The 18,647-nt window shown below is 44.9% G+C and overlaps 1 protein-coding gene and 1 non-coding gene across 2 annotated transcripts; one reads left to right on the top strand and one right to left on the bottom strand.

Moving 5' to 3' along the window:
* The first annotated feature begins 2,033 nt into the window (after window positions 1–2,033).
* On the top strand, window positions 2,034–13,558 carry NUP35 (nucleoporin 35). The gene is made up of 9 exons (XM_072981149.2): window positions 2,034–2,194; window positions 2,471–2,638; window positions 4,596–4,723; window positions 7,507–7,567; window positions 10,213–10,354; window positions 11,273–11,342; window positions 11,425–11,553; window positions 12,668–12,832; window positions 12,954–13,558. Exons 1-9 carry the CDS (start codon window positions 2,149–2,151, stop codon window positions 13,029–13,031), a joined length of 987 nt encoding a protein of 328 aa, XP_072837250.1. The 5' UTR covers window positions 2,034–2,148; the 3' UTR covers window positions 13,032–13,558.
* LOC140703490 (U1 spliceosomal RNA) lies at window positions 9,365–9,529 on the bottom strand. The gene has a single exon (XR_012082855.2). It is a non-coding gene; the product is annotated as a U1 spliceosomal RNA (small nuclear RNA).
* Window positions 13,559–18,647: the final 5,089 nt, after the last annotated feature.

Raw genomic sequence — 18,647 nt, 5'->3', positions numbered from 1 at the left:
AATGCATTAGGGCTTATTTTCAGGGGAACTTTTTTTCATGTACAACAATCTACATTTATTCAAATGCAATCATGTCATCTTCTAGTTGCTGCACAATGGTGGAAGGTGGGCTTTTACTTAACTGGGGCTTATTTTGGGGGTAGGGCTTATATTACAAGCATCCTGAAAAATCATACTAGGGCTTATTTTCAGGTTAAGTCTTATTTTCATGGAAACAGAATCTCCAGCCTTTACCCTCCCTTTTCTGTCCCCCTCATCCTTGCTCAGGCTTGATGTCTGTTTTCAGTCTCCTGGAACTGAATGCTTATCACAGAAACCTAAACCAAACAGGCCATAAATCACTGCATGTGAAATGTACCACACACCCAAGACTTCTACAGACAATGAATATTTAGAATGTTTTACTTGTGCATGTGGCATTTCATTTATTACTTCATTCCGTTTCCATATGTCTGATGAAGTGGACGTGTCCATGAAATCTCACATTAAAATATAAGTTAGACTTTAAGGTACCACATGTTTTTGTCCTTTTGTTTTTGTTTCTTTGGATTTTGCCAGTAATGGCAAAGAAGCTTTTCTACAGATCCACATTCCAGGTGGGAGTGGTGTGGACTGACAATGCCCTCTCCCTGAGAGATCACGGACTCTCACTGGGCACACTAGTTGGTGGGCAAGAGAGCCGTCCCGCTGCCGCCTTGGCCAGACCTCCCCAAACAGGCTCCTTCTCAGCCCAGGAAGACGGGGGGGGGGGGGGGGGTTTGGTCTCTGTTGGCTTGCAAGCCTCCTATATCTATGCCTCTGCCTTCTGCCATGACCTTCTTCTAGGGTGGTGTCTCTGGAAGACAGGCCCCTGCCATGCTGCTCAACACAGGATCCTGAAAAGTTTGTTACGGAGGTGAGGGACACCCATAGGGGTGCCTTCCCCTCCGACCCCAAAACCTGACAGGTTGGCTGAAGAAAACTCAGCCTTAACAGACTTGAGGGCACCGAAGACTGATTGGAATATAGGAATTCTGGAACGTTCAGGGAGGGAAAAACCGTTGGAAGTGACCGTTTGGGCCGGTGAGGAGGAGATTAAAAGGGGGGAGTGGCGGAGGCAGTGGCAACAGTTGCTGAGGCGCGCTGGGCAAAGGAAGAGGAGAAGGAAGCGGTAGAAGATGATAGAAAGAATGAAAGAGAATCCATGAGCAGGAGAATGGGTCACTTTTAAAGTACAGTACTGAGAGAGAGCAGAGGAGTAAGGAGGTGTGGAAATCTTATTAGGGAGTAATGGCAGGGAACAGATGCAGAAGGAAGAAAAGCATCGAGAGAATAGAGAACACCAGGCACGTCTTAACTTCTGTCGGGGGATCAGTCCTGGGAGCAGACCTCCCCCCTCACAAGGTTCTGGCCAAGTAGGCTTGGGAGCCAAGGATAGGTCGGGCATGTCGCCTCCAGGCATGGCCTTCGCTGCCGCTCTCCACGGAGCCAGTTCCTTCTTGCCTGTCCCAAATTGAGTTAGAACCCAAGGAGGGGGTGTCCAACGGCTACAGACGACGTTTTAGGTACCGAGCTAGAGAAAACGGAGCGGGCAAATATTCCTACCACGTTCACTAAACCTGTGGAATTTCAACTGGCGAGTTGCAGGAAGGAAGCGGGATGGGCCCCCGAGGGGAGGGGGCGCTCGCAAAATCCTCCCGCGGGCACGCCGGGATGCCGCGGGGGTGCGACGGGCCCCGCTAGTCACCGCTCGCTGTGCGCAGCCCCTCCCTCCGTGCCAGCGGGACCTTCTCCACTCTCTGCTGCCGCCGCTTCTGCTGCCATAAGAGGGGGGCGTTGCTGGTTCATAGCCACTGCCGGCTGTTTCATTGGGGCAATCCCACAGGGCTTGCCGGAAGGCACGCCTCCTTCGCCGCGGCCTCTTCCTCCTCAGCGCCCTGTGGTGGAACAGCCCCTTTCTTTCGCTCGTTGGTCTGTGCGATCCCTTCAAGGCGGAAGGAGCATAAATTACAGCCGCGTAGCCGCTCTCCCCTCCGCTCTCTGTTCCCGGAAGTGACGTCCTCCCTCGGCAGCGCGGCGATTCGGGCCCTTCCGCTCTCTGGGAAAGTGCCTCAGGGGCGGCGGAAGCCGGCGAGTGTCCCGCCTTGCCTGGCCCGGCGCGTGGGAGGCATGGCCGCCTTTCCCCTGGAGTTGCCGCTGCCGGGCGCCTCCGCGGGTGAGTCGCCCGGGGACCCTTTCAGGGCCTGGCCCTCCGCCGCTTCTCCCCTCCGGGGCTCCTGCGACCGACTCTCCCCTTGCCCTGCCGGCAAGGGGACTTGGACGCTGGCGGCGGCCGTTGGTAGGCGCCCGGGCGGGCCTCCGTGCGGTCGGCCGGTCCCTGGTTGCGGCGCCGGTGGTTGGGCTCTGGGGAGGCGAGCTCGGTACCGGGGAAGGAGACGCTCCTCCTGACGACCACCCCTCTCTCTTCCCTCCCTCCCCCTCCCCGCAACAGGCGCGGAGCCGATGGCGCTGGGCTCGCCCACCTCGCCCAAGGCCGGCGGCGCCCAGTTCTTGCCGGGCTTCCTGATGGGCGACCTGCCCGCCCCGGGCACCCCGCAGCCTCGCCCGCTCGGCGGCCCTGCCCTCGGTGTAGTGGAGATGAGGACCCCACTGCTGGCCGGTAAGCGGAACGGGAAAGTTTGGAGTGGGGATGGGTGGGCGGGCGGCTGCCGAGGGGAAAAGGCTGGGAGGCTCAAGGAGCGCCAGGGCCCGAGCAGTTCCCCTCGCCCGCGGCAGGGAGGAGACCCGGCCCCTTCGGCGCCCGCAGGCTGCCTCGGGAACCCGCTGGGCGAGAAGGAGCGCCGGACTATTTCGTTTTGGAACGGAGAGGCATCGCGCTGAAAAATCGAGGGAGACCTTTCTCCGCGCTCACGCTGAGGCTCCCTCCCTCCCTCTCCAGGACACCACGCCGGGCGTTGGCTCAGCGAAAAGAGCGGGGCGGGGGCGGGGCGGCGGTCGGTTATAGGCGGAGCATCGTCAGCACGGTCGCCCAGGAGACTCGCAAAACTGTTCGTTCAGACTAGAGTGAAAAGAAGAAATAACATTCACTTATGGAATTAGGTGCTCCGAAACGTCGCAGGAGGCCTCGGGATCATTAGGGGTAAGAAAGAAGAAGCATTTATTCCTTTGAAGTCCTGAGCCAGAGGAGCGCGTTAAGATCTGCTCAACAAGTACACTGGTGTAACTGACAAGCCAGCCGGCTGGCGCCGAGAGAAGAACTTCCAGCCCCCTGGTGGCAGGAAGGGAAGAGAGCCGGAGAACCGTTTTAGCCTCTCGTACATAAACAACCCTGCTGGGTGGCTACATACTGTATCTCCAAAGAGCTCTCCGTGTGTATTTTGGGCCATCAGGTGGGAACCAGCTTATAGTGACTCTAATAGAGCTTTCAAGATCAGCGAGATATTTAAGGAGTGGTTTAACCAGTTCCACTCCCCCAGTGAGTTTCCATGGACAAGCAGGGATCTGAACCCTGGGCTCTAGAGCAGTGGTCCCCAACCTTGGGCCTCCAGATATTCTTGGAGTACAACTCCCAGAAGCCTTCACCACCACCTCTGCTGGCCAGGATTTCTGGGAGTTGTCCATCTAGAAGCCCAAGGTTGGGGACCACTGCTCTAGAGTCCTAGTCTGTCACCCTATCTATTACATCGGTCTGTGGGCTTGCTGGAGCTGGGCCACAGAGACGGATCTTCGCCCACACAGTGGGCGTCTCGCACTCACGCAGGGCATGTCCCGCTCACACGGATTGTCATGCTCATGGTGGGCGTGTCAGGCTGCAGGTGTGCCCCCTCCCCCCCGTGCACGGAGCCCATCCCCCCAACCGGTCTGTGGACCCAAAAAGGTTGGGGGCCGCTGTACTACATACTGGGTACCTCCTTGAGTATATTCATTTTTCTACTCAATATTTTTATTTTTGGAATGCAGCGTTCTTCATTAAGCAATATAGGTTTGAGTTTTAGCATATAGTCTGAGCTTAGTTGCACTATACAGATTGCCATAGTACATTAGTTTTCTCATTATGCAGATTTTGAGCACACAGACCCTTGAAAGGGTGCCAAGGATAGGAAAACATGCAAATATTCCAGGCGTGTTAACTTAAAAAATGCTGCGTTCCTTTAAAAAACTCTATACAAAATGCATTTGCCCAGAATAAATCATGGATATCGGGTATGTATTAGCATCTTCCCATTTTGGACATCCACATGCTTAATGCATAAGGATACCCTACTGAAGAAAACTGTCAGTTATGCATGTCATGACATTTAGTTTTTCTGTAGAAAGTGGCTTGTGCCCAAAGTGCAGAGTTGCTGGTTGCATTACCTGAAACATTTCTATACTACTTTTGTACTAAATATGGGTTGAAATCACTGCTCTGAAGTTGAACCTGATACCTTGAGGAAAAGTCATACTTTTCAAAATCTTGGTCTTCTAGCATGCACACTGGAAATAATGTGAGCAAAATCCAGATAGAAAAAAAGTTGGTGCAATACAAAATGCTTTCATTGAGGTGTACCACAGTATAAGAAATCCCACAAAAATGACATGTTAACAAATTAAAATGTTGTGTTCTGTTCACTTAGGTGGGTCGCCTCTACAGCCCGTAGTTCCGACCCATAAAGATAAAGGGGGTGCCCCACCTGTTAGAAGTATTTACGATGAAATAGCCAGTCCAAGTCTTGGATCAACACCACTGACATCCAGAAGACCAGTGAGTGACACAAAAATACTTTAAAAAATCTTAATGAAACCTGTACCTTGTGAATTATTGTGATGCTTCTCTATGGGCAGGTAAATTGTTCAGGTGTTACTATATGGAAGGGGGGGAATAACTTCAGATTCTGCTGAGGAAATTAGTTTTCTATAAGTTATAGTCTATGGATAGAAAATATTTTGATTTCATGTTGTGTTACATACGGGGGGGAGCCACACAAAACAACGACAAAACCCCCAAACTATAATCTTGTCTAATTACAGAACTTGGTAGCACATCGTTGTATGGTGAAGTAAATAACTATAGAAAAGGTTATCCTAACAGATCGAATTCTGGGTAATAGTAGAAAAACTGTGGAAAATACAGTGGTACCTCAACTTATGAACTTAATCCATATTGGAACGGTGTTCGTAAGTTGAAGTACCATTTCCCACTGAAATGCATGGGAACGGGATTAATCCATTCCAGCATTAAAAAAAATAAGTACTAAAAATAAAAATAAACGGAGCAACTCCCATGCTGGGACTGCAAAAAAAAAACACAAACAAACAAAAAAGACACAAATCCAAAAACAACACAGCACAGAAACATAACCCCCGAGTCCAAACCCATCCTCCAAAACCCACCAAGAACAGTTTTTTAAAAAGGGCTTACCAATCCGAAGGCTCCCGGCGCTCTGCTGCCTCCGCCGGGGCTGGGGGTGAGTGGCTAAGCGCCTGACCAGCTGAAGCCTCCTAGTGCTCCGCTGCCTCCGCCACGGCTGGGGGTGAGCGGCCAAGCACCCAGCCAGCTCAAGCCTCCTGGTGCTCCGCGGCCTTGAGTGGGTGGCTCAAGCCTCCTGGTGCTGAGTGACCACTGCCTCCAATCGTGGCGGCGGGGCACCCCCAGGAGGTCTCCCAGGGCTTCCCCACCACCGTCAGAAACCTCCTGGGGGTCCGATCGTGGTGGTGGGGGAGCCATTGTGATCGGACCCCCAGGAGGTCTCCCAGTACTTCCCCACCGCCATCAGATGTTCTGGGGGTCCCCCGCCACTGCAATTGGACCCCCCAGGAGGCCTCCGGAGACCTCCGAAGGGACTGATCGTGGTGGCGGGGGACCCCCAAGAGGTCTCTGTTGGCAGCGGGGAAGCCATGGGAGCTTCCCTGCCACAATCGGAGACCTCCTGGGGTCCCTTTTCCTAACCGTTGGGGCGAAAGAGCAGCCTCTTCGCCAACAACAGTTTGAATGGAACGAAAAAAAGGCAGGGGAAATTTGAATTTCCCACCCTTCCCCCCTGCTTTTTTTGTTCTCAAGTCGAGGCTCTGTTCGCAAGTCAAAGCAAAATTTTGCGAACGGAGCCATTCGTACCTCGAAACGTTTGCAAGTGGAGATGTTTGTAAGTCGAGGTACCACTGTACCTTCCTAATTTTTTCTGAAATTACAATGGAATAGAATGTGTATCTGGTCAAACGCAAATTATGGTTAAATTACACTCTGCTGCACTGTTAACCATAACTATCTGAAAATGCTCACAATTGTAGTTATGAAGGAAAGCACACTTCTTACTCACACTTCTTACTCTGAAAGTTTCCATCCTTTCTTAAGAGTTTGGAGAATTACAGTGTACAGTACTGAGCTTTGCAGCAGGCTGAACAATAGAGACAGATCTTGGTGTGCTGAGGGCATCTCTGAGGCTGTGTTTGTATTCTGGGAAGAGCCTTTGCTTGTTTTTGTAGAGGTGATGAGGGAGGAGTGGCTTGCATCTGCACATGTGCAGGCCCTTGAAGAATTTCATATCTAGCACCAGTCTTTTGAGAAAGGAGCAGATTAGAGTTCTATAAAGTTCATTGGTCAAAATAAAGGCAGGGAAGTACACATAGATAACATACTTGAAGTATTTTTCATTTACTGAGGTGAAATACTGAAATCACTTTCAGGCTAAGCTCTAACCTGGTGGTTAAAAAAAGAGTGAGATGGGTTTGCACTAGAACCTCTGTATTTCTGGAAAGGCATATATGCATGTTACACCATTTATTATATTTTTTTAATATAAAAATGATGGCTGAATTCCTGTGGTGGAGTTCTGCTTCACAGTGAGAATGATGTCATAATTACCAGCAGATTTCTGCTGTTGCCAGTGATAACATATGAAAGGCACAGAAGGCTTTGCCTTCCACCACCAATGTAATTGCATGATGGGACTGAAGGAGGATCCAGCTGGACTGAGAAAGGTACAAGTGGAAGGGGAAGCAGCCGCAGAGTTTCCTGCCTGGAGCAGGGGTTTGACTCCATGACCTTAGAGGCCCCTTCCAACTCCATCATTCTCTGTCATTCCTGTTGTGCAAGGGGACCCTGCCCAGCAGGATTTCAGCCATCAAACTGAATTGTTGTTTGCCTTGCCTGTTATTGATGCCATATTTGGATTTCTAATTGGACTGTTACTTTAAAAGGGCAACTTCCTGTTCCCAGTTGTCAATGGCTATTATATGCAACTTTCATTGTGTCCCGCATTTGCCCCTGGCAGTTGACCTTTATATCTGTCACAGTACTGTGCAAAAGTGGAACTTGTGTTGTGTCTGGCTGCTAAATGGGCAGAGGATGCAAAAAGTAGCATTTTCCTCTTTGAGTAGTTCAGCAAAGTAGACACACTCAGAAGCTCTCCACTGTTGTGGCAATTTGGTAGGCTTGTGTTCATGTTGCGCAGTTGTTTCACTGATTGGTTTTTACTCTAAAATGTTATTCTCAATCATTTGATTTTCTGGACTTTCATAAACGAATTTCAAATCAACTCATTTTTGCAGACCAGTTTTTCTGTGACACAGAGTCCAGTTGTTGGAACAATCCCAGCAACCCCTGGCACAGGTAGGACTTGTTAAGTTTGTTTCTTCTCTTAATATGCTGGTCTCTTGTGCTCACATGCACTGCTTCTCTGTCTGAAACCAGAGCTCTTGAGTAGAAACACCAGTGTAGGCTTAACATGCTGAAGTGCACTGACCTCTGGCCTGCAACTGACAGGACGTCAGTGGCAGATGCGCCCTGATGACACAAGTTTTTTCTTGTGAGGTGGAAAATGATTTTTGTGAAACCCTCTTCAGTGCTTTCAGATGTGCCATTTCCCTGCATGGGCATTTATGATGGGGAGGGGATAGGACTATGGGCTCCTTTGCTCCCTTGTTGAAGAAAACAAAGTGAGTAATGCCTTGAATAGGGCTTTGGTGACTTTATATTGCTTTTCCTCAGATTTTTTTTTCTCATCTTGCCCATGGGGAAAGTATTAAATGTATCATCATGACTAGATAGACGGGGTATAAATACAATAAATAAATAAATAAATAATAAATCATTATTATAAAGTGCTGTCCAGTCAATTCTGAGTTATGGTGACACTTTTCAGAGTTTTCCAGGTGTGGAGAATACTCAGAAGTATTTCTCATGCTCTTCTTCTGGTGACCCCTGGAACTGTGCAGTTTGCCCAAGGCCACACTGCCTGGTTTTACTCATAGGAGACATAGTGGGGAATTGAATTCCCAACATCTGAATCTGCAGCAAGACACAGAAGCCACTGGGCTACCCAGCTTGCTTTTAATTTGTTTATCGGCAACTTCATGTCCCATAGATTGGCATGCACGTTTCCTCTCAGCTCACTTCTCCCAAGGCCATCTTCCTGGGTCATCAGATTCTCCCAGGCTGTGCTCCTCTGGGTGGCCAAACTGAAGGAGGCCAGAAAATCCTCAACAAGAGGTTGGGGCTTCTTGGAAGTTAAACCATCTCTTTGGAATTGCTTTTTGTTGAAGTTATGCCTGGCTCCTTCCCTCTCCATTTTTTAGAGGTTGCTGAAAATGCATCTCTTCTGACAGGCTTTTGAAGGCCGCCGCCTTTGAAGTTATTCACCCCTACATGCTCTGCTTCGCGGCACCATTGGGTTTTAATGCTGATTTATTTTTTTCTTTTGTGATTGGTGGTTTCATTTTGTTTACTTTGGACACTTAGCTGTTTTATATGTACACTACCCAGAATAGTGCTGGGCACTAAGAGAACAGTACAGTGGTGCCTCACTAGACGATTACCTCGCAAAATGAGGAATTCGCTAGACAATGACTTTTTTTGAGCAATGTCTTCACAAAACGATTGTTCCTATGGGCAGTTTTCACTGGATGATATTTAGCCTCGCAAGATGGTTTGGTTTTTTTTTAACCCTGTTTCACAAGACGGTCCCTCCCATTGGAACACACATTAATTAAATAAGACCTACTTTTTGATCCCAAAAAAGTGGGGGAGAAAGTGTATGCTGCTAGCTTTCTAGGGTCTGCCTCCAGGGAAACCTCTCCTAGTGTTTGCCCCATCTTGTTTAATGTTTTTCCCTTTATTTAAAATTGTTTTAGTTATATTGTTATATGTCTGTTGTAAGCCGCCTAGAGTGGTCCTGAGGGACTAGATAGGTGGGATATAAATTAAATAAACAAACAAACAAACAAACAAACATACACTTTCTCCCCTAATTTTGGGGGATAAAAAAGTAGGTCTTACGTAATTAATGTGTTTCAATAGGGGGGGAAACCATCTTGGAAAGCATTGCCAATGGGGCTATGGCTGCAAATTTAGATGGTAGAGGATGGTGAAAACAGCCAGGAACCAAAGGGTAAAGAGATTGTAAAAACACCTGGGAAATCACAAGGGCAATCCCCATTAACACAAATTATGCAGTTGAGTTCCTCACATTTGGAGAAATCATGGGGATCAGTAACACACCCAAAGTGCAATGGATGGGTCTCTCCCTGGGAAAACCACTTCTACAACATAGTATTTCTCCTGCAAGGTATGAGTTGGAATGGCCCTTGCAACCCCTACCCCCCTCCGTCCCCTGACCCCCCCAAGGCATGGTGACCCCGTGGCTGCACCTCCCACTCAGTACAGGGCTGCACAGCCCCAGTCCTGCCAGAGGCCAAGAGAGCTCCTCAGTGTTTTGGGGTGCCCTGCGGGATCCCCATCAGGGGCTAGGTGTTCCTCCCACAATCCTCTAGTGCACAGGTATTAGCATATGTTAGATGTTTCTCCCACAATTAGCATAAGGTACATATTAGCATGGAAGAAAGGCACCAATTTTACTGGCATTGAGACAGCAGATTCTCATAAGGACTTTCTCCCCTACAGTTCTGATGAATGGATGAGCTTAATGGTAAAAATTCTCTTGTATAGCTGCACAAATGGATTAACTTATGGAGGCAAAGCATTCCAAGTTAAAAAATCGCTGTAGATTTTATCAGCTGTACACTAAGTCACACACATCTGTATGTAACAGATAGTATCTCCAGTGGCCATTTTGCCTCCAAAAGTTAATGTTGTTTGTGTTGCTTGTGTAGCTAAGGCAAGAGGATTTGGGCCAATGACTGTCAACTCAAGCACTCTGTTAGAGTCATAATGCATGCTGCTTGTTGTTTCAGAATAGAGTGTCTAGTCCAATTTTAAATGCAGTGACCTTTGAGGTAAATATTACTACAATTTGACAGGTGCAAATGTGTTCAGTCCTGCAAGTCTTGCACAGCCCAGGAAGACCACAATGTCTCCAGCCCAGCTAGACCCCTTCTATACTCAGGGAGATGCCTTAACATCAGAAGATCATCTTGATGACACCTGGGTAACAGTGTTTGGGTAAGGGATCTTTAGTTTCATAGGACTGAGAGGACAGTGTGATACTGAAAAGCATGAAATAATAATAGCTTTTCAGTTCATGGAATACAACATTTCAACAAAAGGGGCAAGCTGAACATTTATGGAATGTTAGGCATTACTGCTGTGTTCAGATTCCTCTTAAGCTGGGAAATTAGTGCTGGTTGTTGAGTAGTCAAAAGTGTGCTGCTTATATACCACCTCATAGTGCTTAGAGCACTTTCTGGATGGTTTACAATTCAGTTATTCAGGCTACACATTTCCCCCTCCCCAGCAAGCTGAGGACTCAGTTTACCAACTGTGGATGGATGGAAGGCTGAGTCAACCTCAAACCAACTACCTGAGCCTGTGATTGAACTCAGGTCGTGAGCAGAGTTTGCACTGCAGTGTTGCAGTTTAACCATTGCACCACAATGTTAATTTATTTTAATATTTATAGCGTATGTCCACTGTGTTCAACAAACTGTTAAAGCAGTTTCTATACTTAAGTAGAGCAACCATGAAAACCTTATGAAGAGTTCTTTAGAATTTAGAACTCTCCAGTTTCCACTGTGGTTTCACCTGCAGACTTCGTTACATCTCCTTCAACATTATACTATGTGTACACTTAAAAACCCTGCACAAATCATGCATTTGGCCCACAATCAACTTTAAACAGAAGGATTTGAGTTTTTGCCATAATAATTGAGCTAAAGTGGCTTGTTTGGTCTTATGGTATTACCTCTGTCAAGGAAGCAAATGATGGATGACTGGATTGGCAGTGTTTGGAGACTGATAGCAGCTTAGGTGTTATATAATAACCTGTAGTTCTGGGAATACTGCCAGTGGCATTTCATTAATATTGAGTATTTACATTTTATTTCTGATCCTTAAATGATATGAGTCTTACTGGTTTCACAGGTTTCCTCAAGCATCAGCTTCATATATCCTGCTACAATTTGCACAGTATGGAAACATATTAAAGCATGTGGTGAGTCTAGATATATGGATTTTAAAAATTGTCTATGGATTTCTGCTTCCCTTCTAAGTCTTTTTCTTACTAATCTGTACAGATGTCCAACACTGGGAACTGGATGCACATTCGCTACCAGTCAAAACTACAGGCCCGGAAAGCGTTGAGTAAAGATGGAAGGATTTTTGGTGAATCCATTATGATTGGTGTGAAACCCTGTATAGATAAAGTGAGTTGATTTTATATGGCCTTGAAAGTGTGGGGAAACTGTTGAAGCTTCTGTTCAATGTGTACAATGGAACAGAACTTACAAAGTGCTATGACTGCTGTCTATGAACTAAGATGTATTAGCAGTGCCTCTTACATAGGGAAAGTGCCCCTGCAAGTAATTTCAGTTGTTTTATATATATATAAGTTGTGCAGCTGTAATTCAGTGTGTTAGATTCTGAACCTTGATCCCACCTTTATCTTTTATTTAAGTTGTAAAAGTTCGATCATAAATGGAGTATTGAACGTGAGTGATCTTATTTAAAAATGTGTCTGTCTCTAGTTCTGTGAGTCTACTATTTTTGTCTTCTAATCACTTTTTCTGGTCTGTTATGTTCCTGACCATTCCATGCTTTTGCCAAATGCCTGAATTATATTAAACATTTAGATGGACCTTATACAGTAATAAAATGAGGCACAGTTAGTACAGGACATCAGTACAAGCCACCTCCCTGTGAGTATTTCGGTGCATAAATTGAGTAGGATGTTTTGAGTATTTTAGTATTTACTTCCTTTCAAGAATGATAATGGTGGTCTGATAAACAAGTGCCTTTTCTTGAGATGGATAGTAAGTTAAAGGAAAATCTAGTCTAAGGAGCTGGCATCAACATCATATTTTCTTTGGAGTTAAATGGGTACTACGTATTTAAATAAAATTGCAAAGAGATCTATTTTAACAGTAAACAGAATGTGTGTTCTTGTAAGTATAACCTTTATTACACAAGTCTTGGGAATTCAGAAGCCTCACTGCATTCAGTGGGAGTGTACTTGTTCCTAAGGATAGGAGTAAAGCTTTACTATATTGCTCAGCATCAAAAATTAAGGTTCAAGGAATTGCTGGACTCAGTTTTTAGCACATCTACATTCATTTAACCTTAGTTATACTTACATGTAACAGCATGCCTACATAGCTTATTTAATCATTGTTTACAGCAGTTGTTCTTCCCTGAAAAGGAATATAGTCCCTCAGCCTAGTTTTGATGATGAAATGTAGTATTGTTTTGTTATGCTTCTGAAAAGAAATGCTTAGATTCAGATAACTTTAATATTTTAAAAAGTACTTGAATTTTTTGTAGAGTGTGATGGAAAGCACAGATAGAGGCTCTGCATCATCCCCAACATCGGTCTTCACACCACCAGTGAAAACACCAGGTACACCAGTGCAGCCTTCAAGTACACAGAAGATCTCCACTATGAGACCCCTGGCGACAGCATATAAAGCTTCAACTAGTGACTACCAGGTATTTAAACAGAACATAGTGAGAAAAATAGCAACATGCACTTTTATACTGGAGGAGAGGAATTCCTGTTTTCTTATTGACGATTCAGATCTGCTACTTATTATGTGCTTCTCCTTTCTAGGTGGTTTCTGACAGACAGACTCCAAGGAAAGATGAAAGCATTGTGTCCAAAGCTCTGGAGTACATGTTTGGCTGGTAGTCAAAAGTGAAGGAGCTGGGCTAGACTTTATGCCAATGTGCCAGTGTCTATGGTTGGTTGTATAACCATTCATGGTAGCATCTTGAACATCAGCTCTGCCTTCTAAAAAGTATTTGGCACACATGTAATTTGCACTTTAACCAGCATCTGGATATATGTGTGACTCCGAGATGTTGTTGAACAGTTGCAGTCATTGTCTTATCTTCTGTAGCGATGGCATAATTCAAGTAAAAATTAATTTGTGTGCGACACATGACTCTTAATTTCAGGACATGTAACACTGTTCATGGCTTTTCAATAGCTTGATTCTCTTTCTATGTCTGGAAGGATGGCATTGTTTGCTGCAGGATAAACTCCGTGTAGATTGTTGTATGAAAAGAAACTTGTTGCCAATTTTAAAACATTTTTTTAAAAGTGAGTTCTTTTACATTGTAATCAATGTTTATAAAAATGCTGGACAGAATGATTCTAAATCTGCAGCTGTCCTAACTTTTTGTATCTTTCTTAATAAAAGTGATGGTGTTGTAGATTTGTGAGCTGATCATGCTTTGTATAGATCACCAATATTCTGTAACAATAGGCAAACTTGACTGTCAATGTTTCTGATGAATTTAGTGTGCATAGAGGTAGACAGGATACCATACACTGTTTGTGTCCACACGTGCATATAGGTTCAAATGAGAAGTGTACAGTACTTTGATACTTTTTAAAAAATGGCAAGAATATAGACAGCTTTGTCCAGTATCAGGGGTTTTTTAAATAAGAAATACAACATCTAGCATTATCAACAACTTTTCCTTCGACTTTCTGTAGCAGTGCTTCTATACCATTAAATCTCATGTCTACTCTTCAGATCCTGCAGTTGAAATAGGTAGACCAGTGAGAGTATCTTATGTTTTCTCTTATTTCAATCATGAAAGAGATAGTTATAAAAACAGGACATATTGAACCCTATACTTTGCTTCTCCAAGGTTTACCTCGTTGTCAGTAGACACAAGTAAGCTAATAGACCTCTCCAAAAGGAAAGAAATGCAGATAAAACATTAAACCTGGTAATGCCCTAAAACCCATGAGTAAGCACTTTTATATCCTAGGATATTTCAAATCTTGGAAGCAATATAGGTACAGGTAATGGCATTACTATGGGCCAGGACTCAAGAGACTTCAATTCAAAGCACCGTTAGGCCATAAAAGCTCATGGGGAATAGAAATGGTAAATCAATCTTTGAAAAACTCATTTACAATAAACTCTGCTTAGGGTTTTCATGAATTGAAAGCAACTTGATGGCAAATAAACTAACGCTAACTGAGGTTGATGCTTATAAGAAGTAACAAATACTGAAATCTTGTTATGTATCTCTGTGTGTGCAGTGGTGATGTCATCAGTGGCAAATCACTGATTACAGGTGCCTTTGTTGACTTCAAGGTGCATGTGAATTTATTACATTGTGTATGGGTTTTGTGCATCCACAATCACCTTTTAAACAGCAGCAATTTGCTGTGGATAATGACGTTGTTGTGCACACAGAGCTGCACAACAAGATTTGATCCAGTGCTTGGAAGTGCAAGTATTTTAGCGTAGTAAGTCCCTGTGCACTTACTTGTTCTTTCTAAAATGGCAGTTTGGAGGAACATGTTGAAGGAGTTTTGGTCATTCCTGTACTTAACTGTGTAGAGAAGAGTAATTAGAGCAATGTGTTACATCACAAAGCACTCTTTAAACCCGTTTTTTAAAAGTGGCAATGAGTACAGAATTTTTTTAAAAAACAACACTCCAGCCAGCCTCTGAGATATTTATATACAGACCTTTCAGTCAGCAATTCTACTTTCAAATTGCTGCAGTACAGTTCATTAAGAGAGTTGATTTTTCTAGAATTCTCACTCAGACACTGGTAGTGACTGTATCCTGCATGTAAATACACACCTACAGGGTAATTCCCAATGCTGGCTAGGTCCTGCTCATTTATGCTCTCTGATGGTAACACTGCCCACTTATTGCTGTTTCTTACATTGCTTGGCCTTTGCGTTTTCCTTTGCAAAAATAAGTACACTTTCTGTATTCGTGAAGGCTTTCACGGCCAGGATCTAATGGTTGTTGTGGGTTTTTCGGGCTCTTTGGCCGTGTTCTGAAGGTTGTTACTTCCTAACGTTTCGCCAGTCTCTGTGGCCGGCATCTTCAGAGGACAGCATTTTGTGCTCTGGTCCATGACAATGGACATGAAGATACCGGCCACAGAGACTGGCGAAACATTAGTAAGAACAACCTTCAGAACACAGCCAAAGAGCCCAAAAAACCCACAACAACCAAGTACACTTTCTCTTTGTGCTAGGGATACTTTTATTTATTTATTGTATTTATACCCCACCTATCTAGTCATTTCGACCACTCTAGGCGGCTTACACACATCTCTTCCTAATTTTTTGCATCTGCAGTGTATTCTGGCCTGTTAGGAATTATGACAAAATTGCATTAGTCTTTGAGGTGCAACATGATTTGTTCACTTTTCTTTATTTGCTGTAACTGACGCACGATGCCTGTCTGGAAGGTGATGAATCTTCCCCATTCATTTGCCACTAGTAAGCATGGATATGAATGAGTCTCATTGCCTTCTGGTTCAAACTGCTGCTTGATATCACTAGGTTTGGAGAATGGATTGAAAACTGATGTTGCCTTTTATCTTTGTCAATTATCTTTCCTATGTGTAGTCAAAAAAGGCGCTGGACTGACTGAAGTAAGTGCCTAAGACAAATTGTCAGTATTTAAAGCTTTCATAAAACATAACAGCAATCTTCAAGTTAATGAGAGCTATTTTCTGCACTTGTACATCCACGTCCCTTTTACTGACAGTTTTACACTCTAACAATTCCTGTCGCTTCAGAATGAATGAGGCTACATAGTTGTAATAAAAGAGCATGTACTACCTCTTCTGCTGTACTCCCCTGTGTCAAAGGTATGTGTACGAAGAGACAGGTTGAAGGTCTGTTTTTGTTGAGACATCTGAATTCTAACAGGGCCAAAGTGAAATTTAAGATGGCAGGGCCAGTACTGAAGAAAGGGTAGTAAAGGCTGAAGTGAAATACAGTACCTGTCATGGTTCAATTGTTTATACATTGAGGCTTTCAAGGAAATAATATGGATTCCCCCACTTGGAATTCTGCACGAGCAAGACTTCATCACAAGAACATTAACACAGCAGTCTGGTGGAACAGGTACATTTCTGACTAGAGTTTCTTGGACAAAAGGTGGGGATGTATATTGAATATTTCCAATGACCTTTATCATTTTTGTCTCCAAAACATCTGGATCTCCAGGAAAAACACAGCCACTCAGGAAAGAGAGGTGATTACCCTTTAAGTCTATCTCATAAAGAAGTAGATCATGCAGTGTTTGCCAGTAAACAGGTGGTGTAATCCTCACCTTTTCCAGAAACGATACTGTATTCCAAAGTGTTGCACAAAAAGGTACTCCTATGATAGGGTGGGGTTAGAAAATCACAATTTTCACCCCATTATTTCCCCTTTAAGTTGCCCATTTGTGTAAAAGACCCACAGGTGAACATGTCAAACTTTCAGACAATGCGGCAGGGCTGAATGCACTAGCATCACTGAACAGTAGCTGTAATAAACGTTGCAACAAGAAAGATTGTTATAAGAGCAAAGCAGCAGTCTTGATTATTAGTTTCTGTAAAGGACATAAAAGTGGAAACATCTTGAGAAGAGATTAGAGTCACCATATATGAGGGGGTGCTGATAAGTATTGAGCCTTTTCCAGAAAAAAAATGAGATAGGAAGCTGTAACTGCCACACTGTTCTACATATTCCCCCAGGAAGTCAATGCACTTGCGACATCTGTCCTGCAAATAAAATTCTTCCGACTGCTGGTGTAACCACTCATTTGCAGCATTAGTTGCTTCCAGAACACCCCCAAATCGTCCCTTTGGGTGTTTTTTGAGCTTGGGGAACAGATAATAGTCAGAAGGAGCCAGGTCGGGAGAATAGGGAGATGGGGCATCACTTGAAAGCCTAAGGATGTCAGTTTTGCCATTGTTTCACCTCCAGTGTGTGATGAGGCGTTGTCATGCAACAGGATAACACCTTTGGAGAGCTTTCCTCGACGTTTTTCCTTGATGTTTTGCATCAATTTCTTCAATAAAGCACAGTAATATTTTGCATTGATGATTGAACCTTGTTGGAGGTAGTCCACCAGCAGAACTCCCTTCTTATCCCAAAAAACTGTTGCCGTTTGCTTCTGCACCAACCTTTGCATTTGGAACTTCTGTGGCCTGGGGGAACCACTGTGCCTCCATTCCTTAGACTGTTCCTTTGTTTCAGGATCGTAACAGTAGATCCATGTCTCTCACCAGTTACCAGTTTGCCCAGGAAATCTGACTCATTTCTTGCAAAATGGTCCAAAACAGCCACCGATAACTCCACAAGTTTCCTCTTTTGTTCGGTTGTCAAAAGTTTGGGGATCCACTTTGCTGCCAGCTTTCTCATTTCCATTGTGGATAATGGCACCAACTCTCTCACATGATATTCTCATATATAGCAATACTTTTGGCTGACATTCGGTGGTCCTCCATGATCATGTAATGGATGGCTTTCACATTTGCAGGCACAGAGGCAGAAACAGGCCTTCCACTGGGTTTCTCACTTTCCACACCGAAATGGCCAGTTTTAAATTTGACAACCCGATGTTTAACTGTTACATATGTCACCCATAGTTTGTGACATTTCATCATGGATCTGCTTTGCACCTTTCCCTTGGAGAAACAGGAACTTGAATATGGTCCTATGCTCTTCCACATTGAACTTTTCTGGAGGTGCTGCCATGTTTATTTATTTATTTATTTTATTTATATCCCGCCTATCTAGTCGCGAAGGACTACTCTAGGCGGCTTACAACAGGGAAGAATACAATAAAAATAGAACAACAAATTAGAAAACAGATAAAAGTAAAAAACAATAAAAGATAAAAAATCAGAAGTAATCTGGTGAGAAGGCCTGCCGAAACATCCAGGTCTTTAGTAGATTCTTAAAAGTGCCCAGCGAGGGAGCTCCGCGAATACCAGGAGGTAAATTATTCCACAGGCGAGGAGCGACCGCCGAGAAGGCCCTATTTCTTGTTTTCTCTTTCCGGGCCTCCCTCGGCGTTAGGCTCCTCAGCCTCACCTCCTGGCTCGCCCGTGTGACCCGGGTAGAACTTGGTGGGAGAAGGCGTTCCGCCAGATATCGAGGCCCTAAACCGTTTAGGGCTTTATACGTAAGCATTAGCACTTTGAAGTCAATGCGGAACTTGATGGGCAGCCAATGCAATGCGGCCAGAGTGGGCGAAATATGTTGGAATTTTTTCACTCCACTGAGTAATCTGGCCGCCGCATTCTGCACCACCTGTAATTTCCGCAGCAACCTCAAAGGAAGCCCCACGTAGAGCGCATTACAGTGGTCTAATCTCGAGATTACGAGCGCGTGTACTAAGGTGGTGAGCGCCCCCACCTCCAGGTAGGGCCGCAGCTGGGCTATCCGCCTGAGATGAAAAAAGGCGGTGCGGACCACCGACGCCACCTGTGACTCCATGGAGAGCACCGGGTCCAGATGGATCCCCAAGCTGCGTAC

The sequence above is a fragment of the Pogona vitticeps genome, chromosome 1, assembly GCF_051106095.1.
Source record: "Pogona vitticeps strain Pit_001003342236 chromosome 1, PviZW2.1, whole genome shotgun sequence".
NCBI lineage: Eukaryota > Metazoa > Chordata > Lepidosauria > Squamata > Agamidae > Pogona > Pogona vitticeps.
This window is presented reverse-complemented; position numbering and strand designations above follow the sequence as displayed.

Excerpts from the sequence above, each read along its gene's own strand:
- NUP35 (XM_072981149.2), top strand. The coding sequence starts at position 2,149 with ATGGCCGCCTTTCCCCTGGAGTTGCCGCTGCCGGGCGCCTCCGCGG. Across the intron at positions 2,639-4,595 it reads GAGGACCCCACTGCTGGCCG|GTGGGTCGCCTCTACAGCCC; the intron begins GTAAGCGGAACG and ends CTGTTCACTTAG. Across the intron at positions 12,833-12,953 it reads CTTCAACTAGTGACTACCAG|GTGGTTTCTGACAGACAGAC; the intron begins GTATTTAAACAG and ends TCTCCTTTCTAG.